Below are 27,409 nucleotides of genomic sequence, written 5' to 3'. Positions count from 1 at the left end.
GTTGTTTAATTTCTCTCTTCCCTACAGGATTCTATTCGGTGTGGTCAAAGAAACATATGGTATAATACAAATCATTTATTATTAGATAGACACAGTTCCCATCGCTTATCAGAAACAATGTACAAAGCTATAGTAGTAATATCAAATATTAAACAATATGCACCCTTCGTTTACTGCAAGCCTTGTTGGAGGATACAGGGTAATTGAGCGCTTCTAGTTTCTGCAGCTAAGAGTAAGTAAAACAAATATTTGCAGTTTATTCTCTACACAAGTTATAAATGCGGCATGATTAAAAAAGGAAGCATAGCATAAATTTAGCAATCGCGGGCGCTTCGGCCCCGTGGCCCTCACGCAGCAGGCACGCCCGCGGGCCGCGGCGCACGGGGCCGCTCCTCCGCCTCACTAACCGAATACTCTCACGATGGTTCCAGTGGGACTAGAGATTTTCAAATATAATCGTAATACTTTACTTGGGTTACAGTGTCTTTCAATTTGTAACAAGCCCTTACACGAATGCATATTTGTAATTATATATATATTTTGTATATTGTTACAGTAATTTCATTACGTGGTATTAAACTTGGAATTTCTCATCAAGCATCGATCTGCACTATAGTCCTGCTATATCGACGAGTGATAAGTGATAAGCCTGGTTACATACAATTTTTAAGTCACATTGATTCGACAACTACTACGATTGATAACATGAACTGACTGAGATGCTTGAAGAGAAAAACCCCTAAAAAAATCTCTATACATCATGCCTTGGGACCTGATTGCTAAAGCGAAAACACGCCTCGCTACAATGGTCGTCAAAAGCAAACATTTTTAAAATACAAAACTTTAAACCATTTTACAGTAACAATTACATTGTGGGAGCGGTGAGCGTGTAAAAAATGATCCAGAATCCGCAAAGTAATTGTATCTGTACACAGTTACTACACGCATCCGACACGATGGCGCCATAATTTATCAAATATCAAAACAAATGAACGGTCCTTATCACTTTATAGAATATACAAAATGCAGTTACTTATTTCCCTGTGGAAAAAATATTAATCTTATAGTATTCTTAGATCACGGGCGCGCTTCGATCTGAAAGAGGAAAAAAGAAGTCTGTGATAAACCTGGACGGGTTAATTAATATACCTGAACTGTGTGCAGTTGAAGATTTCCCTTCATATATTTAATAGGCATGGTAAGAGTGTAGCCTAACATTATATTGTGCCGATATTACATGTAGATACTTAAAACGGCCAGTTCGTTTATATCTGCGAAACGTTGTAGCAAAATTTATAAATAACATTGTGTGGTAGATGAGGACATTAGAACCACATGGCTTAAAATAAAAAAAACAGATCTAAAATAATCCATGTCAAAAACAAACTAGCTCAACGCAATATGATTGCTGTAGTAACGGCTAAACTCACCTCTAATAACCACAGGTAATTAAATAGTCTCCTAACTTCTCCACTACAGACGCGGCTTGCTGGGGTTGAATGGGTTCTTCGTACAGAGAGATGACGACGGCTGGAACAAACATTTGAGTTCAGAAAAAGTGCGCACGGCGCACGACGCTGCAAAATACGCCGGTGCAGGTCAAACTAAGAGGACGTCATTTTGGTTCTAATTTATGTATGAATTATGGTCGATGACTTGAACAGACCGTTCATATTGTATGGCTCCTTACGTAGAGAGGAATAAAAACTGTAGATTGTTCGTAGGAGCATTTGATCTATGACTTGCCAGCTTGTCACTAGTGATGTGTTGTTCAAGTGGTATGTCGTGCAACAGTTTATCGCGATACCAATTTTTCGAACAAACGGTCATCGCAAACCCGATTTGTCGACCAAGCAATTATCGCGATTCCGATATTTCGAACAAAACTTGGTCGCGGAGCTATTCTGTTGACCAGCAGTTAATCGCAATAGCAGTTTGTCGCACGAATCGTTCATCGCGCTTTTTATTTCGCAGTTCAAAAAGGCACTCAATTATCTTACAAACAACGGGGTTTGCTAGCTTAAGGCCTGTGCACACCGGCTGCGTGCGCGTGCGGCGTTGTGGTATACAGATCCTTATATGAGACGGCACACCGCTTGCGTGACGTGTGCGTGTGCGGCTCCAACATTTTAGCGCACGCACACGCGCACATCACGCACACGCAAGCCGGTGTGGCTCGGCCTTTAAAGTTCCAGTTCCTATTATCATATGATTCAAAAGCCAGGAATAATCTTAAAATGCCTTGCTATAATTGAATCCATGAATTAACTAGTATTTAAGTATAAATTGTATAATTACCACTGTATCACTCAAATTAGCATTAGTTTTAAATTAATAAATATTATCTTATCTTATATATTACGATATCTTTATCGTAATACATATACCAAAATATTATATTTTAGCTTCGCGTGTGGACTCCGTCAACTAGTACGTAAAAAATATCATATCCAGATTCAGAAAGCTTAAATGGAGAGTATTTTCTATTTGTTCGAGCATATTTAATAACGACAGTTAATTCTGTCTGTATCTTATTACTTGGTTCGGAATGCTAGTCGTAGATAAAAGGTTGTTAGTTCCAGTGTACAACATAGGAAATGTAGACTCACCTTGCTGTGTCTTCATGCAGTGCACGCCGACCTTGCCGAGCTTTGCGCGTATGATGCGGTCTGAGCCACTGAGGTAGATGTACCGCGTGCCCGCTATCGTCACGCCTCCACTTGTGAGGAGCGATTCGTTTTCAAAACCAGCCACTATCTTTGCGACTTCATCTTTTGATATCTACGACAACAGATAGAATTACATTAAATGACTGCTTGCGAAGCTAATAAGGAATGGAGACTATGAATTTTTCACACCTCCTATTCGGAAAAGAGCTTTTTCTTCCCTGCTAGGAGGGATCAAAGTGGCACTTTTCTTCCCTGCTAGGAGAGAATTAATACTTTTCTGTTCTGGTACACTATTTTTACATTTTGCACATTATTTTTTTAGCTTAAATAATCTGTTTAAGCATCAGATTGTGTCAACACTAAATTTTTTTTTTTTCTCATAATCGATGTGAAAAGCAGTATATGTCACACGGTGTCAAAATTATTTCGTCTTGGGCGTTAGTCAACACTTGAATTCCTCATTACGCTCGGGACCCGAGCGTAATGATTCATTCAGGATTTAATGTACGCCCTTGACGGAAATACATCATTTTGATCCCTTGTAACACAAACTACTATTGTCCGCGCTGTAACATATAGTAAGTTATTTTATGTGAAGTTAATACATTGTAGCGTTAATAAACTTCAAATTACCATGCGGCTATATTCTAGTACTGCGGATAAAACCTATAAACCTACTAACCTTATTATATGTAAAACATAAAACATGTAACTAACAATATACTGTGGATCCAGGTTATCTAAATAAAGAACTTTATTTTTATTATTACTACGTATATTTATATAATTTTCATGATCATAATAATTTTTATCTTTCTTTATTCGCGTAGGTATTAATGCAAATCCTCAAAATAGCATGGCCGATATTTCCTAGATTTTGCCGTCAGCCTTAATACAGTACAGTCTAGTCTGTCTGGCTGGACCGCAAACTTATCTATGCCGACCAAAACAACGTCTTAGAAGATTTAAAGATACTTCGGCTAAAGAGCAGCTTTTTTGGGCTACCGCAAACATAAATCAAAAATTCGTATACATATTTTCATCTGTCACTTTTGCATATTCGAGGGTGAAAAATGTGTGGTTTCTGGACACGACACGTATCACGTCACGTTATTTCACACCTTGGTGAAAAAAAAACAAACATTAACACTAAGTTTTTATACAGATAGATTTTGCGAGTTTCCTTGAAATATTTCATGTCTATCAGGTATGTCTAACTATACTGCAAAACGTAATTCAAGACCAAAAAAAAAGAAAATGTAGCGACTGCAATAATTTGTTTGTAAAATAGTAAATTCCTTTTGATAAATAATCACGCTAAGATAATTTATTCATTAATAATTTTACTCCTACGATTTAAAAAAGTACTTTTATTTACTTAGTTTTACATAAATACAAGACGCGCCAGTAAAAAGTGGCAAAATTTTCTTCCTTTTTTTTGTCTTGAATTACGGTAAGCAGTATAAACCAATTCCCATAGTGGCAGCGTCGCAGACGAAAAGGCCTTTTTCACTGTGTATAACTACAGTCTCCGTCCAGTCGGGGGTAAAAAGCGTTTTAGTGATAGGTAATAGAGATAGAGCCGACCTGGTCTATTAGGTCTCCCTTTTGGCTATTTGGTGGAACCAGCAGCAACCTTCCCGGCCGCGATATAACACTTTTTTTAAATGTCATTGTGTGTATTTCAAGGCCAAATCAACGGACATGTTAGAGGTCATTGCGCATTCGCGTATGCGGTATGTTACATAATGACTTCTATATTACAACAAAATTACGACTTTCTACTTTATACATAATGCATTCGATGTTCCAAAGGATTAAGAGTATGAATGGCTTAAAGACATTCAGTCTGAAAGAATGTCTTAAACATTCATTGGTGGTAGTTTTACAAACTAATGTACTGAAGGTTCGCTAAAGTCTTGATATCAAACAGATGAAAGGTAACAGGTGACAGACTAGATGGTGCGAGTTTATAAACAACTAGCTTCTGATGATGATGTTTAATAAAAACTATCCTATGTCCTTTCCCGGGCCTCAAACTATCTTTCATCTGAATCGGTTCAAAGGTAACAGACAGATAGACAGAGTTACTTTCGCATTTATAATATTAGTAGTACAAAACGAAATACTTCTTTCTGTATTCCCCAAATGAGACTGCATAGAGGTAAGATTCAAATAAACAAAAGTGTGCCCATAAATCAAATTAATTTACGAGTCAGTGTTACCTTTTCCTATTTTAAATACCTGTTATGTTATAACTGGTCTGGCTTATAATGGAAAACAGTCGCAGAATGTAAAGAACCTTAATGAAATGGTAAGCGCTTCATACTTAAATATTTTGTAAGAGACTTTGCCATTACCAAACAATTACATGTACGCATAAAATAATTAAATAACCACGAGCACAACCTTGCCGTTTCAGTTTTAATGTGTAAGAAATAAATACCAACAGGCAGATGTAATTTCAGTATCTGGGAGTAAAAAAAATTCTTTACTAGTCTTGTTCGCTCTTTCGTCATATTCTATAACTATGTAGTCTCACTAATGTCTTATTCGTCATGGTCTTCTTTAGTCATTCGTCTTTGTTTTTTTTTATCTCATTTACCTGTTTTTGCGGCGAAAACTATTTAAAGTTCGGTTCCAGAACTTCGGTTCTGCAACAATTTCTTTTATTTTTGATCGCGTTCTGAGTTCGCAAGTACGTTTTTCGTTACAATCACAATTTTTTCACTACTGTTTCATATCAAACTTGAGATAGGTATTATTAACCTTTTGCAAATATCTTCAATACATATTTAACAATTTATTTAGGCTACTACATAACATTCCTTGAAAACGTCTAAAACTAAGACAATGACGACGTTCACCCAAAAGTGTACGACCACGAACGGGACGAGTAGCAAATACCTATGCCCAAAAAAAAAACCGAGACGAATTGCAAATTAGGGCAAATAGGGACGAAACGATGACGTGACGAAATGATGACCGTGACGGAAAACGAATATGACAAAGTAAATAAGAGAGACAAGTTACAGACTTTGACCAAAGTACAATAACGAATAAGGAATGATATGAAGTTAGAAATAAACAGATGACATCGTCCAAATTCGAAAAAACATTAAATAACAAACAGGCATTTGGTGACAATCTGACACAGATTGACCTAGTCCCTACTGGTAAATAACCATGGTAACTCCAGGTCAGTCCAGGTTTAACCGGTTGACCCTGGGTTGGTGGGGTAGTTTAAGTGGTACTAATAGTTTGTAACATTGACTTGGAAGAGTTGGAAGTCGTAAAGCTCTCAGTCAATCAACAGGTAGTTTAGGGAAAAGGCTAAAGCTACAAGTATTCGTCTTTAACTCTTAACACATTGAGTGCCGGAGCCCGCTCGGCGGGCTCTCTGTTCGTAGTCGCTTTCCTATACAAAGAGGGAAAACGCTGGGATTGGGCTACGAGCGCAGCGCTACGAAAACGTTGGCAGTGAATACATTAAAATTAGAAATTGACACTTGTTTTTAAATGGAATTTTGTTGTTAAACAACTATTCATTATAAAAAACTGGTCAAGTGCGAGTCGGATTCGCGTTTCAAGGGTTCCGTACATCACACAATTTTCAAAAAAAATTTTTGTACGTGTAACGTGACGTGAGTGAAACGCCTTGAAAAACCCGAATGAGTCAATCAAGTTTTCAACACATGTAACATGAAGTTTTCTGGCGTGGTGGCTTATATCTCTGCAAATATGCAAAGTAGCTTCTAGATAGGAAATTAAATGCCGACCAATAGTACAAGTGTCTAAATGCGAAGACTGAAGACCGAGCTCCACGTAGGGCTGAAACTCGGAGCGTCCAATGGGTCGCGCTTCCTACAACTTCCGCAAGTGTTTTAAAAGCGAAGGCCGAAGAGAGATAATACCTACAGGGTGGCCAAAAAATAAGTACATTCCCGTAACCAGGGAGGTATTGGGATTATACCTACCTATTGAGCAACATTTACTATGGGACCCGAAATCGCGAAAAGAAATGTATCCTCCCATAAAAAACGGACCAGTCAAAACGTATGAAACAGCCAAATTTTTCTTTGCGATTTTGGGGTTGCACGTCGGCAACGGAAATACACTTAGTTTATTTTTTGGCCACCATGTATAGTGCTTTTTAAAACACGTGACAATACCTAGTAACCTAATCAATCAGTACTACAAGTAACATTGCGGCTGTGTGCCAGATACAGCTTAGTCGCATTTTTTATCTTAAGTCCGACTCACACTTGAAGCTAAAGGCACGTCTCTTCGGGACGCTTCGGGTCTTCGGCCTTATGCGGATTTCGGCCTAGGGCCTTCGCAATAGCTGTCTAGAACTCTAATACATCACGTTTCACTTAAACCATTGCGGCTGTGTCCCTAAAAAACCTAAACCGCTTTTTTGTTCTTAAATCCGACTCACGCTTGACTCTAGATTTCTAATAGGTTTTCCTGTCATCTTTAGGAAAAGGACTATTTTGTGTATTTTTTTCAGAGTTTTAGACTTAGTAGTTTCGGAGATAGAGGGGGGGGGGATGGTCATTTTTTGTCTATTTTCTTGAATAACTTCTAGAATTTTTATCGTAAATTTATAAAAAAAATATATTTGAGATTCTCACAATGAGCTCTTTCGTTTGATATGTAACACGATATAGTTTGCAAAACTTTGATTTTTAATTTTATGGTTTACCCCCCAAAAGTAGCCCCTATATTTAAAATTCATTTGTTGAAGTTACATATCCGTCTTTGGGTCACGGACTTACATATGTGTACCAAATTTCAACTAAATTGGTCCAGTAGTTTCGGAGCAAATTGGCTGTGACAGACGGACGGACAGACAGACGCACGAGTGATCCTATAAGGGTTCCGTTTTTTCCTTTTGAGGTACGGAACCCTAAAAAAGGTCCTCAACTATAAAACTATATTATATTGATACACATTTTTGTGCAATCAATTTGTATGTGTTATGTTAGGTGTTTATAATGTTACCTACATTTATGTATTATTTAGTTTTTTTTTTAGAAATTACGTATCCAACTTTGGTAACGTAATACAAGTTTATAATTTAAATAACGTAATAAGATTTTGGTTAGGTAGTTTGTACATCTATTACTGATAAAATTATTAAGTATGAAAACTTGAGTACCTAAAGTACAGTACCGGTCAAAAGTTTAAGTTCACTCTGCGAAATAAGGTTATCATATGTAATTATGCTCAAATATAGAATATGTTTTGAATTTCAAACGTTTAATTGTTTCCACGACTACCAAATAACAATAAAAATACCTCTTGGAGGAATCGTTTTATGTTATTCGGAAAATTTGATCCATTTAATATTTTTGTTCCGTATTTCCTATGAGATTTCGTGAAGTTAGAAATCATTTAAAATGGGTCGCAAAGCCGATTTTAGTGTCGAAACTCGTGCTGTTATTGTAACTCTGTCAAATGAGGGCTACACGACGCGGAAAATCGCTGAAAAAATGAAGGTTTCTCAAACCGCTGTCGTGAGTACTTTGAAACGAAAACAAAAAACCGGTCTTAATTGCAGTCGATCTCGATCAGGTAGGCCAAAAGTCACGTCTAAAAGCGAAGACCAATTTATTTGCGTGCAGAGCAAACGCCAACGTACTCTAACTGCTCCAGAAATTTGCGAAGAACTCAACGCCACCCGAGAACAGCGAGTATCGGTTTCGACAGTGCAACGGCGTCTGCGAAACTATGGTCTAAAAGGTCGTATTGCTGCCAAAAAACCCTTGTTACGTAGTCAGAATAAAGTTAAGAGGTTGAAATGGGCCCAGAAACACAAAAACTGGACGTCTGAACAGTGGTCTAAAGTTTTATTTTCTGACGAATCGAAGTTTGAAATTTTTGGAGGGAGACGTCGTCAATATGTTCGACGACAAGTAGGCGAACGAATGATAAAGCAATGCGTGATGCCAACAGTGAAGCACGGTGGAGGATCAGTTATGGTCTGGGGATGCTTTGCGGGTGATAAAGTTGGTGATCTCGTGAGAGTCAATGGCATAATGGATAAGAAAATGTATCATAACATTTTGCAACGTCACGCTTTTCCATCTGGAAAACGGATTGTAGGCAGAGGTTTTGTTTTCCAACAAGACAACGATCCCAAGCATACGTCGAAGTTGTGCAAAAACTACATTTCATCCAAAGAGAACCAAAAATAATTAAAATATATGGATTGGCCTCCTCAATCGCCCGACCTCAATCCGATTGAGTTGTTATGGGATGAATTGGACAGGAGTGTGAGAAAAATGCGGCCAACTAATAAAGAACAGCTTTGGGAATACCTATACATTTGTTGGAATAAAATTTCGACATCAACACTGCAAAAACTAATTACGCGAATGCCGAAAGTGTGTATGGCAGCATTGAAAGCAAAAGGCGGATATTTTGAAGAGTCTAAAGTTGGCAAAAACTGATCTTTTTTATTTAATTGTGGTTTTAAATTAGAGAATTACCTTTAATTTATTATGTAATAAAAGATTATTAAATACTTTTATTAGTACATTGTGTTATAGCTTCATTTAACCGAATTTACAGAGTGAACTTAAACTTTTGACCGGTACTGTACCTATGCAGAAGGCTACAGACAGGTACATAATTACAATGTTAGTTAGATAAATAGAGTACCTAGGTACCTGCACACCTAACTGTTCTGCTCTATTACATTTGGAGCAAATAATAAACAGAAGACTCTATTGACTGTTTCAGAGACGTTTCATGATTCTTTAGTTACCCTCTAGCGGTCCTACAGTATTAAAATCCTACTTATATTACGTTAAAATAGACATTCAACCTTGAGACCCACGGATGGGACTTACAAAATCAAAATGTAGGTCATTCTAATTTTAAAACTAATCATCGTTCAGTCATTTTCTTACTAGCAATTTTAGGGACTGGGAGTGTCAAAATCGCCCATAAAATAATGACACTCACTGCGTGCTTAAACCTCAGGGTTTAAAGCAATACGTAGATTAAAATTTCACAAATGTGAAATTCGTGACTAAGAGTAAAAGGGGTTAAAATTACGATTTGCAAGTAGGTATTACTGATATAGATAGTTCAGTAGACACTATATCTCAGTAGATAGCTACCTATTTTAGATATATACCTACTGTTACCGCAACAGAATCCGTGGAATTGGCTCACACTGGTTTATAAAAATGTTACCTATGTATTTGCAACTGACCTTCCAAATCGTGTGTGAAACTCGGCCTTATGGAATTAGTCCATTTTATTTACGACGTTTTCCTTAACTGAAAACCGGTAAATATCAAATAATATGACGAGTCGGAGTTCGATCAACGACATACAGTTTGGTAGCTTCGTTTCTTATAGGTTTTCATACTAAAAGGAGTTCCGTTATAACAATAATATCAATTTCAAAAAAAGGTACGCAATAAGTACAGAATTGCCTAGTTTATGACCTAACCTATTCTCCGCCTGCCTACGACTTCGTCCATGTAAAAATCATTCAAGTTTCAACTCAATTTTCATTGACCATAGGGTTACATTTCTAAATAGTCTTCCTTATTTGATCTTTCAAATAATTCAAGATTGTTATGTTCTAAATTTCACGGTCCTACCTTCAATGGTTTAGGCTATTCATTGCTTGTCAGTATATATTACTATGATCAGAAATAGAAGTGATTGTGGCAAAATGACGTTACCTTAAATTTATCATAGATATTAAATTTATAACACTACACTGTACACTGTATAATAACAAGTACACAACACATTCAATATCTTCTTGCATATTTTGTTAGTTTTCTTTTCTTTTGGCAATGTATACTACAGTTTAGCAAGTAGACGTTAGATCTTTTAATTATTTATCTGTCACAGACTTATCAATAACAGATTTATTGATGTTTCATTTTCTCACACTTGTTTATGCCACAAAAATTCTATGTCTGACTATGATATAAACTTAGATGGTGTTTTTATAGTAATATGAATAATTATCATATATTTATATTCATTTTAATTATTAGGTAACCTACAAAATTCATATATTGATGGTTAATTGTTTACACTATTTAGTTATTCTATCACTCTAGTTTATTCCATCCTACCTAGATACAATGTATGAAAGATGGCTTGTCGACGTCGCCCATTTTTTCCCACCCCCGGGAAGCGAGACTTGCGAGCACATGGCGAGCAGGGCGGGACGTCGAAATTACGAGTTCATGGCCGGTCAACACTCGCACGGCGTGCGAATTTAAAAGAAATAAAGACACCTAATTACCTATAAAGATCCCACATTAATTTTAAAAGTATGATAGATAGATTAGATAGCTACAGACGATAATATATGACGGTCTATATATTTATATAGACAGGTAAAATTATTTATCAATCTTATTGTTCAGATCACAGATATTATTTTCACTTGATCTACCTCTTACTTCATTTTGTGAACTTTAATTGAGATATTTGTTGTTTAAAGCCTTAAACAGGTATATTATCTACTTATTTTTACCTTTGTTACAGTTTAGTTGTATTTTTTGTCAAGCGGACCCCAGGCTACAAGAGCTGTGGCAAAATGCCGGGATAACACAAGGAAGAAGTGTTCAGCGGGTATATTTAAGACCATACATTTGATTAACATTGGATATTAGATACTTGTACAACCTGTCAAATAATATAATATATATTACATTCTTTATTTATTTTTCTTCTTAAGTTAGGTTAATTATAATATGAATATAAAAGTAAAATATAAAAACACTTACAAAACAATAAAAAAAACAAATTATAAACACATTATAAAAAACCTAACCTAGGGTGCCGCCGGCAGCGGGGCAGGGCCCAAGCTGCCGGTGATCAGGGCCGCAGAGTGAGGAATCGACGTACTATACGCGCCGTGTCCAAAATTACCGCCTTCTGCATCTGACCCTTGATCCAACCACCTAGCGAGAGTCTCTCTAGGTGTTGGTCGAGACTAATATATATTATCAATAACCTACCTAATAATACAATATATATTATATTATATAATATTAGAAATTTTTCTTTTCTCGACTTTAAAAGTCAGTATTTTATCGATGTCCTGCCCTGAGACACTCAGGGAAGAAGAGCATCGGTTTCCCCAATATATTTTGTATTTCATATTACTATCGGGATAACTGTGGCAGGCATTCTCCATAATCTAGTTACTTCTGTTCTTTATTATATTATTAGACAGGTTGTCTAATAATTGTTTAAATTTAAATAGATTGCTAATAAGCCCTACACATTTGTAAATTTGAATTATTATAATAAGCTCTATTAAGCTAAAAGAGTGTCTTGTTTCTCAATGTTTAATAATAGGTCAATAGGCATGTAATGTATGCATGAACTTTTCTTATCAGATCATGTCTTATTGGGAATATTTGGGAGTATTTATTCATTTTGTTCGTTTATACCTATGAAAAATACATGAACAATATTGTTAATAATTAGGGAGATGAAATATAATATGAAAAACAATGCTGTTTGTCTATCGAACATGATCATAAGGTAATCTCGACATTAAAATTAATAAGAATTTCAGAATATACCTGCCCACGACTAAATTTGTATAGGCAACCACAAGTTGCCTAAAATGAAATTGTTGACGCGCCGGCCGGCAACTTGTAAGCTCGAAATTGTGTGCTTATGGCGTAATTTAAGACCTAATTATGTATCGCATTTTGTCACGCGACGTTATGCTAATATATACATAGAGAAGTTAGTATATTTCCTACAATAACTAAATTCACTTTTGGATTTCCCATAGGCTACCACATGTCGCCATCTTGTCATACCAGCCGGACAAAATTCATTATCCATTTGCTTATCTATACATTTGATGCACTTTCATCACTTTCTATGCACTTCTAACCACATTATCACAAAACAAAAGCTTGAACTGCAAATCACTGACACGTAGTAACTTTGTCAGAAACTTACTTCGAAGCCATCCGACTTTGCCCACAGATTCCCATCGTGACCGGCAATTGCTGCTTTTGTCACACATCTGGATGCCATTAACTGTTTATCGACGTAATCTTGCCAGCTCATTTTGAATGTTCGATTATTTAAACCTACAGCACTTGACTACTACACAATTAACTCTTCGCAACGAGCAAGCGCTCCACACGAACAAAAAGCACTAAGCACTACCGTTTCAAAATGGCAGCGTAAGCATAGACACAACAGGAAGTAATCTCAGTGCTGCCAACATATAGACAATTTCAATATATGACATAGACAAGCAAAATTCTTTTTCATGTCATTCAAGTCATTGAAAATTTTAAAGCCAGCGGTAAGAAAGCGATTGAAATTATTCACGATAAACATGATTTTAAAATATTTTATTATTTATATGATCACATAAAATGGATACTTTGGTGCAAATAAATTATTTGTTATTTTTTTGAGTAAGTATTATTAGCTCAATTGTAGTTATCGCAAAGTTAAAACCAAGGCCCCCTACGTTTATTGTTCTATTTGACGGCGCAGCAACTAGTATCATTTCTCTCTCCTCGCTCTTTTAAAATGCCATTTGTCAAAAAAGGACAACTATACTGTTGACAAGGTAAACTTCAAATCAAGTGTTGCCTTTTTCGATGCATCCAGCCTGTGTATGTGTGCGTAAAAACGTGTATGTGTGCTCTTTTAGGGATGTGAAAAGTCGATTTTAATCATGTTATATATCGATAAACGCTACACAGCGGAACGAAATTGCTATTAATTGAAGCTTCAATATCTTCGTTAAACATATACATAATTGAAATGCTAATGAATAATAAATATATTAGAATATAATAAAATATTTCAATTATTGCGGAACACATATCTTAGTAGGTATTTATGTATTTTAATTAAATATCTGAACTTTCCCTTGGTTCCCTGCTGGGGCGTGACGATAAAATTGTGATCTGATAACCACAATAAAGAATAAAAGCGTTTTTGTTCATTGAAGTAAAATTAAAATTGTAAGAAATGTCGATAGTTTATCGATATGACTTTATCGACATGGCTACAGCAAGGTGGTGTTAAATTGTTAATCGTACACTAAACAAAAGTGGCAACAGTGACAGCTCGCTGAGACACCGTCTTTATATATATATATTATAAGTCTATGGTTAAAACCGCTACATTTGCAGTTGACGCGATAAAGCGATTAAACATGTGATGATTTTCTAATTGATAAAAATGTAAATTTATTTTTATTTAACATTTAGAATTTAACAAAAGTTATATATTTTAGATGATTCAACATGATATAAAAATAAATTTCATGATTTATTAAATCTACCTTCCATGAGTTTCGATTAACAAACCATAGAGTATAATATAGATTTCTGGAAATCTTAACCATCTGTCTCTTCCTAACCAGCTGTAGTTTGTATAACGCTTTCTCGCTTTAAGTCAAATTGAAATTTCTTGTCGTAGACGTACTTCCGTTGTTTTATTTCCCAATAATATAGTATTACTCATCTTCTCGTGATACAGCACGTTTTCAAAATTAAAAGCCCGTAATAAATCCTATAAAAATATTATAAAAATATATTTAACACTAGTGACTATCTAAACTCTGATTATTCAATAATTAAAAAAAAAGCTTCTATTCATCAAACTCAACTTGACCTTGCTAGTTCTTTTCCGTTCAGCTACCGCGATTGGAACATGTCTTATTCACCTGAAAGAAGGTAAGAGTACTTTCTGAGTTAATTTGAGCTTTATTTGTTTAATTATCAAAGTAACATCATGTGGTTTTCAATGTCTAATTGTATCATGTATTAGTACATGCATAGTTTTTGCACAATTATTCAATACTTCGCCCCTTCGTGGTCGCCGATTGCCAACATGGCGCTGGCAGGAGAACATGTATTATAAATTAAGCATAGTGCACGTGTGTAATGTAATTTGTTCCACTGTTTTAGACATAACTAAGATATATAAATTATTTGCAATTTTGCAGCTATTTTTATATTTTATACTCATCTTGGATTCAGACCAACGACAAAATGCCATTTTGACAGAAGCACAACTGATGCGAAATTTTAATGATTTTTACTTATTCATAGTCCCTATTTCAATTACGTAGACCGGGATTGATTCCTTTATAATGTTCCTACTACACCTTAAACATAAACACTCGTCTACTTCACAGATCAGAAGATTGGCCGGAGGATTCAAAGAATGGGCCATCTAAGGAACCAGTCAGTTACGATGGGCCTCCGGGTATGGAGCCCGAAGGAGCGTTGGACACAAATTGGCATCAAGTCGTGGAAAGCTTTGATGACATGAATTTGAAGGAAGAGTTATTACGAGGAATTTACGCTTATGGTTTCGAAAAGCCATCTGCAATCCAGCAACGCGCTATTATGCCTTGCATTCAAGGACGCGACGTTATAGCTCAGGCTCAGTCTGGAACTGGGAAAACTGCAACATTCTCCATTTCAATTTTGCAACATATTGATACTAGTATTCGTGAATGCCAAGCTCTAATTCTGGCGCCGACCAGAGAGCTGGCTCAGCAGATCCAAAAGGTTAGTAAATTTAATTTCAATAGTTTCTGTGCAATTTTTGAGTGACATTGTGTGTTGTGGTTAATATTGTTTGATTTTTATATTATTAACAAGTTAAAATAATTCTAGGTGGTAATAGCTCTTGGTGATCACTTGAATGCTAAATGCCATGCTTGCATTGGAGGCACCAATGTGCGCGAGGATATTCGTCAGCTGGAAGGTGGTGTTCACGTGGTGGTGGGTACCCCCGGACGCGTCTACGACATGATTACCCGCCGTGCCCTCCGCGCTAACACCATTAAGCTGTTTGTGCTTGATGAAGCTGATGAAATGTTGTCCCGAGGGTGAGTCATACATATTTGCTCTCAATGACCTAGATTTCTTATGAGCTTGCAATGAAATGCTTCACACACCTTTATTCACTTACTGATGACAGGGCCATAGATTGCTATGGCCCTGTATTGACATAGAAGTGAAATTGTATACCTGCATCCCTGTAATTGTAATTAGCCTTTATTATTGAAGTTAGTTGGTACATACATAGTATATGTTAATTTAGTTTCATATATATAAGCTAGCTAGCTAGAGGAGGCCTTCGCCAAGCGGCACACCTAACTCAGAACAAAGGGGCTAGATAGATAGATAGATATAATTTGAACTCGTCCTTTGACATAGGCCTCCTCCATAGCTTTCCGTGTATGTCATAAGTTATTGAATTAAGGTGTGTGTGAAGTGCTTTAGCATTCAATACTCGTTTAGAAATTGTGTTCATATTCTCTAAACACAGTACACAGCCTTACATTCCATAGGCTTATTACTTTGTTTTTAATTTTCAGTTTCAAAGACCAGATCCATGATGTATTCAAGATGTTGTCGGCTGATGTCCAAGTTATCTTACTGTCGGCTACCATGCCTGACGATGTGTTGGAAGTATCTCGATGCTTCATGAGGGAGCCAGTTCGTATTCTTGTGCAGAAAGAGGAGGTAAGTTGTATGTTTTTTAGTGTCCGACCGAAACATGTTTTTTTGCCGAAACCGAAACCGAATGTTCGGCTTTGGCTCTAGTTTCGGCCGAAACCGAAACCGAAACTTTTGTAGACTTGTTAAAATCGTTGAAAAAATGTCATAAAACCCCTTTTATATACACATATTATGGGGCTGTCAACACCCAATATCCTTGAAATTGATGTTACTTAAGCAGTTTTTTAAGAAAATTACTTGAGTTACACCAAGATGATTCTGCAACATTTTGATAACACACGCAGTGCAAGTGTTATTATAAACGTCAAAGCTTCTATGAAATTATGACGTATAAATAACATTTGCACTAGTCGCACTGCGTATGCTATCAAAATCATTGCAAAATGTTCTTGGTCTAACTCTATTCATTCGTCAGTCAAGCTAACATGTCAACCAAAAACGTGGGCGCAAATTTTTTGTTAACAATATCGCAAGGCCGGATACCAATCTTCACCTGGGCCTAAAAGTCCGAAGTGCCCTAGTGAGGCGAACTTTCATGCGAAGTCAAAGCCGTGCTTGGCTTCGGGATAAGAAGTTGTGCACAGACTCCAACCAATGTCCTTTGTATTAAAAAGCGAGACCGCAGGCCGAGCATGGTGCAGCGAGGCGAAAGGCTAAGCTGAAGTAGAGGACATGTGGAACACAAACCAATAATAAATTGAGGTAAAATCACTCATCACTCCGAAACAATTAGACAGTGTGTGCTTTATAGGTATTGACAGCCTCTTAAGACTGCATCGACCGTCGCCCTGATTAGTGGAATTGTGTTTTATAATAAACCAATTAATTTCTGTACCTATACATGAATCAGTATAACTAATATGTAGGTATTAATATTGTTGTCCTACTTATTCCCCAACTTTTAGTCTTATTCCGAAGTAACATTTCGTAAGTTTCGGCCCGGCCGAAAGGTTCGGCCGTTTTTTGGCCGAAACCGAAACTACAGCCGAAACATGATTTTTTGGCCGAAACTGGCCGAAAACCAAAACCGAAACCGAACCTTCGGTCGGACACTAATGTTTTTACTTTATCTTTAACCTTGGCTTCTAGTTTGCATTAGCTCTGGCCTCCTAAGACCCTGTCTCGTTTTTGTAGTTTTAAATTTGGAAGATTCTTTTATTCCATTGTAGTTCAAAATTAGATTTTTATTTTTTTTCTTTATAAAGGAACTCAGGACCTCCTTTGCCTTCATAATTGAGAATAGGTAAAGCAGATTGTAATAATAAGGTTAGCAAGCAAGAAAAGCTTGACTGACCTTCACCATAATTGTAAAATAGTATTAGTATGATTTAAGATGAACTGAAAAATAAATTACACTAATGCCTACTTTAACTTTGAAATGCTTGCTGATCTAAAACAGTGGCAGCTTTTTTGATACCTATTGTGCTCAATTATGAAGATTCTGAAATTTGTTTACTATCAATCAAGTGTTATCTTTGTAGAAGATCGTAAGCATGATAATTTTGCTGTTTGAACCTATAGTGTTAAGATTGCACAAAAAAGGAGATCAACAGACTTGTTCATTTTTCCGGTTTATAAAAATATGTTGATAAGCAATATAGTCATTAATCTGTCAGCCTATTTTGGCTATACACAAAGCAAAACATAAAGTTTCAATTATTTCATAATCTGTTATATTTTTTTATTATTTTTGTTTAGGTTGTAGTTTTACAGTAAATTTGTATGTAGTGGCAGAAAATTTCAAACAGCCCAATTTGTGAACTTTATCCAGGAGTGTCATTATATATGATTGCTACCTAACAGCAGTAAGCTTTGCTAATAAATAATGGGCAGACGACGGATGCAATATACATCAAAATCATGTTGTCTTATTTAAACCAATCGGGGGGCACGGCAGTGCCCCCGCCAAGTCGAGCGCGAAGCAAACACTGCCGTACCATCCTTTACTGGAACCATTTCGCCGCATTTTCAGGCCCCTATTTGAGAACCTCTGGATAAGACCAGAACGCAGAAATTTTGGTCATCCAGTAAGCTATAATCACATACTTAAAATCCAAAATTTCAAGTCTGTAGGTCATTTAGTTCCGAAGTTAAGCGAAAGCAAAGTTTCGCATTTATGAAACTCACTCATGATCATCAGAATAGAACTAGTACTTCCCATAAACTCAGAGAGCTGAAATTTGGTACAGAGTTAGGGTTTAATGGCCACATAAAGGGAAAACCCAAAAATATTGCAATATCAGTCACGTTTTAAAGATCTAAGAACTGCATAAGTAAGTTTGTAATCCCATATAAATATATGATATTACAAAGTTACTGTTGCAGTTCCTACAAATAGTAGGTAAAGTAAAGTAAAGGTACACTACGATGTACGATGTGAGTATGAATGAAGATATGTTTAGTTATGATATGTGTATACATAGTATGGGTATGAGTACCCGAAAAGAAGGACTGCCTACAAAAAGAGATGAGATCCCATCAAAAACATTACATGTAAAAAGGTGCAAGTCTCGCAACGCTTTTACTACAAAAAAGTTTTGAGATGTAATGTGAAACCAAGTCGGTTATTTTAATCAGTGCCAGGGGGTGTTAAAACCGTATCAATAAGATATCTTTAATTTGTAATACGTATAATGACTTGGCCATCGCACGGCTGCATAATGACAAAAGGATCATCGTCACCTATTAAAAATAATTCTAATTGAACATAACGCTAGCGCTAATTGCAGTTTGAGCATTACACATATTTACGAGTACGGTACGAGTAAAGCATTATGTGCGATTGCCAAGTCATTATATGATGATTAGTGACGGATTACTGATTATTATTTAATTATTAGATTTAATGAATGGGCAATACGAAAAACTGTTGCTACTGTACAAGAATCAGAACCGGAAATAATTTTTAAGAAAAAAAAACCGACTTCTATGGGGCCCGGTGAAAGATTATGGTAGATGGTGCACTATGTAGAAAAGGAGGTAAAAACAGTACTTTCTAGTAGCATTTCGTGTCCGTAAGGGTCGTAGTTCTAGCCTAACCTAACCCACTTCTCTGATAGCAGTTCGGTTCTGTGAGGATCGCAGTTCGAGCCTAATCAAACCCATTTTTCTAGTAGCATTTCGTTTCTGTAAGGCTCGCAGTTCTAACCAAACCTAACCCACTTTTGTTCGGTTCTGTGAGGATCGCAGTTCAAACCTAACTAACCCACTTAACGGCGCATGCGGTGCGGTGTACGGGGGTTTGAGCGGGAGGGGTTTGGCATCATCATACTTTATACCTACATTTTATGGTAGGTAATCATAGCGGTTTATTTAGTTTAGGTATCATAGGGGTTTTCCGGGTCAAGGTCCGGGTCTCTGAGTCAGAGTCCGGGTCCGAGTCCCGGTCCAAGTCCGGGTCCGGGTCCGAGTCCGGGTCCGAGTCCGGGTCCGAGTCCGAGTCCGGGTCCGAACCGGATCCGGGTATGAGTCCGGGTCCCAGTCCAAGTCAAAATCGAAATTCGAAATCACCAAACATGTACTATGCGTCGTTGAAGAGTTCTGTTCTGATCATCATCAGCAGTTCCATTTCATCAAATGCGACAGTTTTTAATGTAAATGCTTGATTTTATGATGAAAATACAAAAAATTCTATACGTATGCCTTTAAGATTTGAGGAGTTCCCTCGATTCCTTATGGATCCCATCATCAGAACTCGAGCTTGACAGAAATGTGGCTTAAAAACTAAACTTGCTTAACAAACATAACGAAGAGGACAAATCGCCAAACGTGAACTATGCGTCGTTGAAGAGTTCCGTTCTGATCATCATCAGCAGTTCCACTTCATCAAATGCGACAGTTTTTAATGAAAATGCTTGATTTTCTGATGAAAATACAAAAATCTCTATACGCATGCCTTTAAAATTTGAGGAGTTCCCTCGATTTCTCATGGATCCCATCATCAGAACTCAAGCTTGATAAAATTGTGGCTTAAAAACTTAACTTGCTTAACAAACATAACGAAGAGGACAAATCGCCAAAGGTGAACTATGCGTCGTTGAAGAGTTCCGTTCTGATCATCATCAGCAGTTCCACTTCATCAAATGTCACGTTTTTGAATGCATATGCTTGATTTGTTGATAAAAACACAAAAATCACCATGTGTATGCCTTTAAGATTTGAGGAGTTCCGTCGATTCCTCATGGATCCCATCATCAGAACTGGATTTTGACAAAAACGGGACCAATCTGTATGCATATACATACAATCAAAAAAATAATTTTCAAAATCGGTCCAGTAATGACGGAGATATGGAGTAACAAACATAAAAAATAAAAAATAAAAATAAAAAAATAAAAAACATACAACCGAATTGATAACCTCCTCCTTTGGGATTTGGAAGTCGGTTAAAAAAGAAAAGAATGATTTGTAATAATAAAAAAACTACTCCTAAAAAGAAAAAAAATGTGTTAAATAAGAAAATCTAATAAAATAAATCAATATGCCCACGTTTCTACAAAAAGAAGTGAAATCCCACCAAAAACATTCTGTAAAAAACTAGCCAAGTCTCGATGGAGCTGCTTGTTTATCTCTAAAAAGTAATGAAATCTAGACAAAGTCGTGCCAAGTCTAAGGTTCCTTACTGCGATTTCTTTATTATTATAGTTAATGTTGTGTGACTTGGCCGTTGAAGGGTACACATGGGTACAAAACCAGGTGCTCCATGACACCATTGCACCAATCTGCCATTGCACCAAAAAGAAGTGTTTGTTTCAGGCTCGCCCATACATAAGTATTATTGAAATACGCAGCTTTATCAAGCCTACAATTGACTGGTTATTGAATCAACGTTTTCCAAGTGGCAATTTTCCATCGTCAATGGGTAGCGGTTCTGGCGACAGATTGGTGCAATGGTGTCATGGAGCATCTGGTTTTGTACCCTTGTGTACCCTTCAACGGCCAAGTCACACAACATTAACTATAATAATAAAGAAATCGCAGTAAGGAACCTTAGACTTGGCACGACTTTGTCTAGATTTCATTACTTTTTAGAGATAAACAAGCAGCTCCATCGAGACTTGGCTAGTTTTTTACAGAATGTTTTTGGTGGGATTTTAATTACATATATTGTTTGACATGATTTTGACGTATATTGCATCAGTCGTCCGCACATTACTAATAAACTACATTATAAAATTTTGCCAATACAACTTGTAACGGGAAAAACTACAAAGGCATTGAATACAGACCTAGGTAAACTGGAGGCTGCTACAAAGGTCAACTTACTTAATCTATCCATTTTCATTTTCAGCTTACCCTAGAAGGTATTAAGCAGTTCTTTATCTCCATTGAAATGGAAGAGTGGAAATTGGAGACCCTGTGCGATCTGTACGATACTCTCTCCATCGCTCAGGCTGTTATTTTCTGCAATACCCGTCGCAAGGTATGTTAGTTATATATATAAAACCCCTAAACTGTAAGTTATATTAATCTGTTCATATTAGTAGAAACTAATGCTGAACAGAAGTTCAGTAGTAAAATATTACAAACCAATAATTTATTATGTTGCTACATGCAGTTGCATTTTCATCAAGCCTAGGCTCCTGAAAGTGTTTTCATGTTGAAGAAATCATTAACAAAAGTTTTCATTATAAAGATAGATATTTGTAAATAAAATAGTCACATTTAACAATTGCCCCAAAGCTGGAGATGAGGGGCATTCCATAGACTACGCATTTTATTTCGTATATTACCTAAAACTAAGTCTATGATTAGTTTACTGAGCATTTCTTTTCACATCCATGGAGAGAGAAAAACAAACTCCTATACCTGCAAATCTTCAGATACTTCGGGTTGTAAAAACAGGACAGCGGTAGATAATTTCGTGGAATGCTCCTTGTCCGTGCCTTGTATACGAGTTACAGCAAGTCTCTATTGCAAAACCGTTAGGTTTAATTCAGATTGGGACAAGCATGTTAAACACCATACACATAACAGTTCAGATTGTAATTACAATGTCACTAATAAATAGTTCTGAAAAAAATATATTCTTTCGCTGGGCTTCTAAACTTCAACTGAAAATGAAGGCTAACCAAGATTTTCGTCTCATTACAAAGGAGAAAAAGTTAAAACACGTGACTATGCCTTTACTGTCTATTTTATCCATTGCTATATTTAAACCAAATGTTTAACTTTTGCAGGTAGACTGGCTGACCGAGTCTATGCACGAGCGTGACTTCACGGTGTCGGCCATGCACGGCGACATGGACCAGCGCGAGCGCGAGGTGATCATGCGGCAGTTCCGCACGGGCTCCTCCCGCGTGCTCATCACCACCGACCTGCTGGCGCGCGGCATCGACGTGCAGCAGGTCTCCTGCGTCATCAATTATGATCTTCCCACCAACCGCGAGAACTACATCCATCGGTATGTACGATTGTGACTAACTAATTAATAATTCACACGCGATGACGAATTGTTTGAACAAATATTGCTGGAGAACAAAAAGTCTGTATTAACAAATTGCGATTTCTACATAATCGCAATGTTTGATGTCAGTAGCAACTAAATATTGTGTAGTCACAAACCTGCCAATAGTCAGTTTGCTGTTGCTGTTAGTATTATATATTAGTTTGCTTGAGAACATTTTTTTTTTTAATTTTTGGCACAAAATGATCATTGCATATTAATTTCAGAATTGGACGAGGTGGACGTTTCGGCCGTAAAGGAATTGCGATCAACTTTGTTACTGAATCAGACAAGAGGGCGCTGAAGGACATCGAGGACTTCTACCACACGACTATTACGGAAATGCCCAGCGACGTGGCCAACCTCATCTGAGGTGCCACCCATCCCCGGTTCATACTTTGTGTCCTGCGTTCTATTGCGATATATATAAGGTGTGAGTATTAGGAGGAACCTCCTAACTACTGCTGTGCCGATTTTTTTATTGGAACTCATTTAATTTGGACCGTCACTTGCGTTTTAGTTAATTTAATGAACGTATAATAGTATAATAGACGTATCAATATAAGTTTAATATATATAGAATAAGACCGGCCCGGCCGGATGGCCCCCGTTCCGCGCAGGCCTCCCCGCAGCCTGCGGAGAGGTCTCATCGGGTACTGGAGAGGCTATTTCAATCACAAAAGTACTAGAAGAAAGAAACAATGTATTGTAACTTTTTTTCCAGTTGTACATAATATGGTAACTGTTTTTGTAATACGATAATAAATATATGAAATATCGTAATTGTTGTTATTGATGTACTTGAAAATGTAGCGCTCCATTCCCGATCGGAACCTTAATTTCTATATATTGTACTCAAACACGAATTAATTTTGTTTTCCAGAAGATCTGCCTACTGCCTGTTATGAAACGCACTTTGGACACATCTATGTGGAAATAATAAATCAAAATTTCCTCTATAAGTTCATTACTTTCTATTAACGGGTCCTTATTGTATCCTAAATTCCCTATTGCTATTGCATTTCTACTATGTTTTTTACATGGTTTTTACATTCATTTCGATTTTATTTATATTTTTGGAATAAATTTTGTTTCTGAACAATAGTCTTTTATCGCGATGGCGATTAAGGTTCCTTTTTACTTTGATTAATGTCCTAATGAGAAGACACATTACTTCACATTAGTAATTAGCATACTTGATTTAATACTTTACAAAATACCAGTTAGACTTGCTCTTAATTTCCTTATAAAACAACCTAGACAAATATGAATGATCGTATTGACAGCGAAACCTCTGTTGGAATATGGAACCCTAAAAAAGGGAATGGCGGAATGCCAAATAACGAAAAAAAAATCCGATCATTTATTATTTAGAGATAGGCCGTAGGGCGCCAGTAACTAGCCGCCCTAAACTAAAAATGAATTCATTTTAGTATGTTTTAATAACTGGCCACCTAAAATGAAATAGGTGAATAGAATTCATTTTTGGTTTTGGGTGGCCAGTTACTAGCGAATTAACCTAAATGGAATTTGCCGAATACGCATGTTCGGTTCAGATCTTAGAAATTTGATATGAATACCATGGTTGCAATAAAGAATATTATTATTTTACCGAACCGATTCTTCAATTCATCCGGTAGGTATCATTTAATAATTATTTAGCCTATTTACGTCCCACTGCTGGGCACAGGCCTCCTCTCAAGCCCGAGAGGGTTAGGGCTATAGCCCCCACGCTAGCCCAATGCAGATTGGGGACTTCACATACACCTTTGAATTTCTTCGCAGATGTATGCAGGTTTCCTCACGATGTTTTCCTTCACCGAAAAGCTAGTGGTTAAATATCAAATGATATTTCGTACATAAGTTCCGAAAAACTCATTGGTACGAGCCAGGATTTGAACCCGCGACCTCCAGATTGAAAGTCGAGCGTCATATCCGCTCGGCCACCACCGCTCATCAGGGCTATAACCGCGAATGTCGAAGTTTGCAAATTGCGGGGATTTTTCTCTGTCGCTCTAATTACGCCTTCATTAGAGTAAAAGTCAAAAGAGAAAGATCCCCGCAATTTGCGAAATTCGGTTTTCGCGATAGCCGCTCAGGTATCATTTATACAATTTGAAAGCGCTTCAATTATGTCAGCAACGACTGCAACTAAAGATGAAGCATCATCGCTTCCTAAACAGTTCCCTAGAAACTAACGGGTTTTATTTTATTAACTCCAAATAATCAAAATATTCTATGGACTCTATTACGCGGATACGAGGTTCCGCAGCAGCAGGGCGGTGGAGAAAGAATACTCACTGTTCGCACAATGCACATGAACTTTATTATCTAGTAAATAATATATGTTAATACAATTTATGGGAGCTAAAGCTTACGCGTCCGACCATCAACGCAGCCGAAACCAAAAAGAGAGAGAGCAAATAGAGTAGCAACATAGACTAAAGAACATAAGGTGTCATTCACACATGCGTACATTCATTGGTTGGTATTATAAGGGTGTACATACAAGATTCAATTTTCTAACACTTCCCCTCACACTTATAAGACCAAATGTCTCATGCTTAAACACAACATAAGTACACAGAACACTATACAAAACTAACATATGTTGTCAATGTGTATTGGCACATCCCTGATAAAAGGCTTGAACTTAATATAATATCAATTATATTAGTTAACATTTACAATAATGCTTGCCCTAAGTAGAGACTAACTCTATCCATATACACATTCGTATAATAACATGCTTTCACGAGACACAAACATGGACTGAGTGAAGAAAGAATGCATGCTATTTTTACGATTGCACATGTACATTTGTAAACAATATAAACGATTATATAATGATTTTACACGCACATAATGCAAACATGCCTACTCATTTAACTCTATATTCATGCTTTGAATAAATTTGGAATGTTTATAAAGACTCAGCGGTTTGGTAAGTACATCGGCTATCATTACTTCTGTTGGTAAGTATTTTACAGTTAACACATTATTATGTACCAAATCTTTTATATGATGATACCGTACATCTATGTGTTTGGTACGCTTATGTGAATATTCTTTACAAAGTAAAAGCTTGTGCGCACTCTGATTGTCATTGAACAGTGATGTTAGGTTTCACATGTAAAATTTCAAACAAAATATTTTTGATGAAACATAGGTCTTTACATACATCATTAATTGAAATAAATTCACTTTCAGTAGAACTGAGTGCTACACAACGCTGTTTGCGTGATTCCCAATGTATACAATTCGAGCCTAACTTTATTACAAAACCAGTATAAGAGCGTCTATCTACATCATTAGCCCAGTCGGCATCAGCATATGCAATTAAATTCAATTCTCTACTCTTTATGAAATATAAGGAATAGTTAATTGTTCCCGCTAAATACCTTAAAATCCGTTTTGCTGCAAGCCAATGACTTTTATTAAACTTTGAATTATACTGACTTAAATGGCTACAAGCATATGCTATGTCTGGCCTGGTACAAACAGCTAAGTACATCAAGGAACCAATAAGTTCTCTGTAATTATAAGTTTCATCACATAAATTTTCTCCTTCAGATTCAAATTTACATCCTACAGACATAGGTGTAGAGACAGGTTTACAATTTTCCATATTAAACCGCTTGAGTACTTTCATAATATAGTCGCTTTGATCTAACTTTAATACATTTCCCTCCCTTACAACATTGATGCCCAGACAACTTTTTAAATTTCCTAAATTCTTACAATGAAATTCACTCTGTAGTAAATTAAAAAGATTATTTTTACAGGATTCGTTATTCGAGAAAATGTAAAAGTCGTCTACATAAAGCGCTACTACTACTAAACCATTTTTATCTTTACTTATATAGATACAAGGTTCATGTTTACTTTGAACAAACCCATTTTCACACAGTAATTTATTTACTTTGTTATTCCAAATTCTACTAGCTTGTTTAAGACCATAGATCCCTTTTTGTAACAAACAAACTTTATTTTTATGGTTATTATTAAAACCTGGTGGAAGCTCCATATAAATGGTTTCCTCAAGGTCTCCATTGAGAAAAGCTGTGGTCACATCAATGTGATCTATGCTTAAATCATACTCACAAGCTAAAGCAAACAATATTCTCATTGTACTATGTCTTACAACTGGTGAAAATGTGTCTTTATAGTCCACACCAGGGACTTGTGTATAACCCATGGCAACAAGACGCGCTTTAAATTTATCAAAGTTACCCGATGCATCTGTTTTGATTTTATATACCCATTTAGACTTTATTACGTTCGTATTATGTGGCCTATCAACTAATCTCCAAACTTTATTAGCTATAAGAGAGTCAAACTCACATTTCATTGCGGCAGACCATTCTGCACTAAGGGGACCAGTGACAGCATCCTTATACGATAAGGGTATGTCTAGGCTGTGGACAGACGCAGCATCGTGCGCTACCATGGAGTAGTCTGACGTGTAATCAGCATACCTTTTGGGTTTTTGTGACCTTGTAGTACGTACGGGACGCGAGGAATGTACAGCCGGCGCATCAGCTGGGGGCAGGGCTTCCCCTGAATGTGACGGTCGCGGCGACAGCACTACAGACTCGCTCGACGAGTCACCTGAGCCCGAAGTAGAGCAGCCTGGCTCCTCATTCTCGCTTCCGGTACAGAATTCCTCAGAATCTGAAAACACCATGGAAGAATCATTAGGTTTTTGAGTACACATTTGTTTTTCACTTCCTGGGTTGCAGATTGGAATTTGCTCACTTTGAATAGACATTGAA

The 27,409-nt window shown here is 36.7% G+C and overlaps 2 protein-coding genes across 5 annotated transcripts; one reads left to right on the top strand and one right to left on the bottom strand.

Moving 5' to 3' along the window:
• Positions 1–60: 60 nt before the first annotated feature.
• LOC134663838 (profilin) lies at positions 61–12,866 on the bottom strand. The gene is made up of 4 exons (XM_063520353.1): positions 12,642–12,866; positions 2,610–2,781; positions 1,431–1,530; positions 61–1,095 (listed from the first exon to the last, which is right to left on the bottom strand). The coding sequence occupies exons 1-3, from the start codon at positions 12,750–12,752 to the stop codon at positions 1,433–1,435; spliced, it is 381 nt and encodes a 126-aa protein (XP_063376423.1). The 5' UTR covers positions 12,753–12,866; the 3' UTR covers positions 61–1,095; positions 1,431–1,432.
• A 1,361-nt stretch (positions 12,867–14,227) lies between these two features.
• LOC134663834 (eukaryotic initiation factor 4A) lies at positions 14,228–23,736 on the top strand. 4 transcript variants are annotated; one of them, XR_010098181.1, is made up of 8 exons: positions 14,228–14,386; positions 14,851–15,229; positions 15,338–15,552; positions 16,045–16,192; positions 21,480–21,611; positions 22,369–22,592; positions 22,862–23,067; positions 23,521–23,736. XR_010098181.1 is itself a non-coding variant. In XM_063520346.1 (7 exons), the coding sequence occupies exons 1-7, from the start codon at positions 14,364–14,366 to the stop codon at positions 23,004–23,006; spliced, it is 1,266 nt and encodes a 421-aa protein (XP_063376416.1). In that variant the 5' UTR covers positions 14,228–14,363; the 3' UTR covers positions 23,007–23,417. The 4 variants fall into 4 exon arrangements, 1 of the variants encoding a protein (XP_063376416.1); XR_010098179.1 differs by having other exon boundaries at positions 23,518–23,736; XR_010098180.1 differs by having other exon boundaries at positions 22,862–23,071.
• Positions 23,737–27,409: the final 3,673 nt, after the last annotated feature.

The sequence above is a fragment of the Cydia fagiglandana genome, chromosome 4, assembly GCF_963556715.1.
Source record: "Cydia fagiglandana chromosome 4, ilCydFagi1.1, whole genome shotgun sequence".
NCBI lineage: Eukaryota > Metazoa > Arthropoda > Insecta > Lepidoptera > Tortricidae > Cydia > Cydia fagiglandana.
Note: the sequence above shows the minus strand (reverse complement) of the source record. Positions and strands in the feature narration are given on the sequence as shown.

Bases quoted from the DNA above. Each gene is read 5' to 3' on its own strand.
- LOC134663838 (XM_063520353.1), bottom strand. From the start codon at position 12,752: ATGAGCTGGCAAGATTACGTCGATAAACAGTTAATGGCATCCAGATGT. The intron at 2,782-12,641 runs GTAAGTTTCTGA...CTGTTGTCGTAG, and splicing joins CAAAGTCGGATGGCTTCGAA to ATATCAAAAGATGAAGTCGC. The intron at 1,531-2,609 runs GTGAGTCTACAT...TGTTTGTTCCAG, and splicing joins CTGCATGAAGACACAGCAAG to CCGTCGTCATCTCTCTGTAC.
- LOC134663834 (XM_063520346.1), top strand. From the start codon at position 14,364: ATGTCTTATTCACCTGAAAGAAG. The intron at 15,230-15,337 runs GTTAGTAAATTT...AAATAATTCTAG, and splicing joins TGGCTCAGCAGATCCAAAAG to GTGGTAATAGCTCTTGGTGA. The intron at 22,593-22,861 runs GTATGTACGATT...TATTAATTTCAG, and splicing joins CGCGAGAACTACATCCATCG to AATTGGACGAGGTGGACGTT.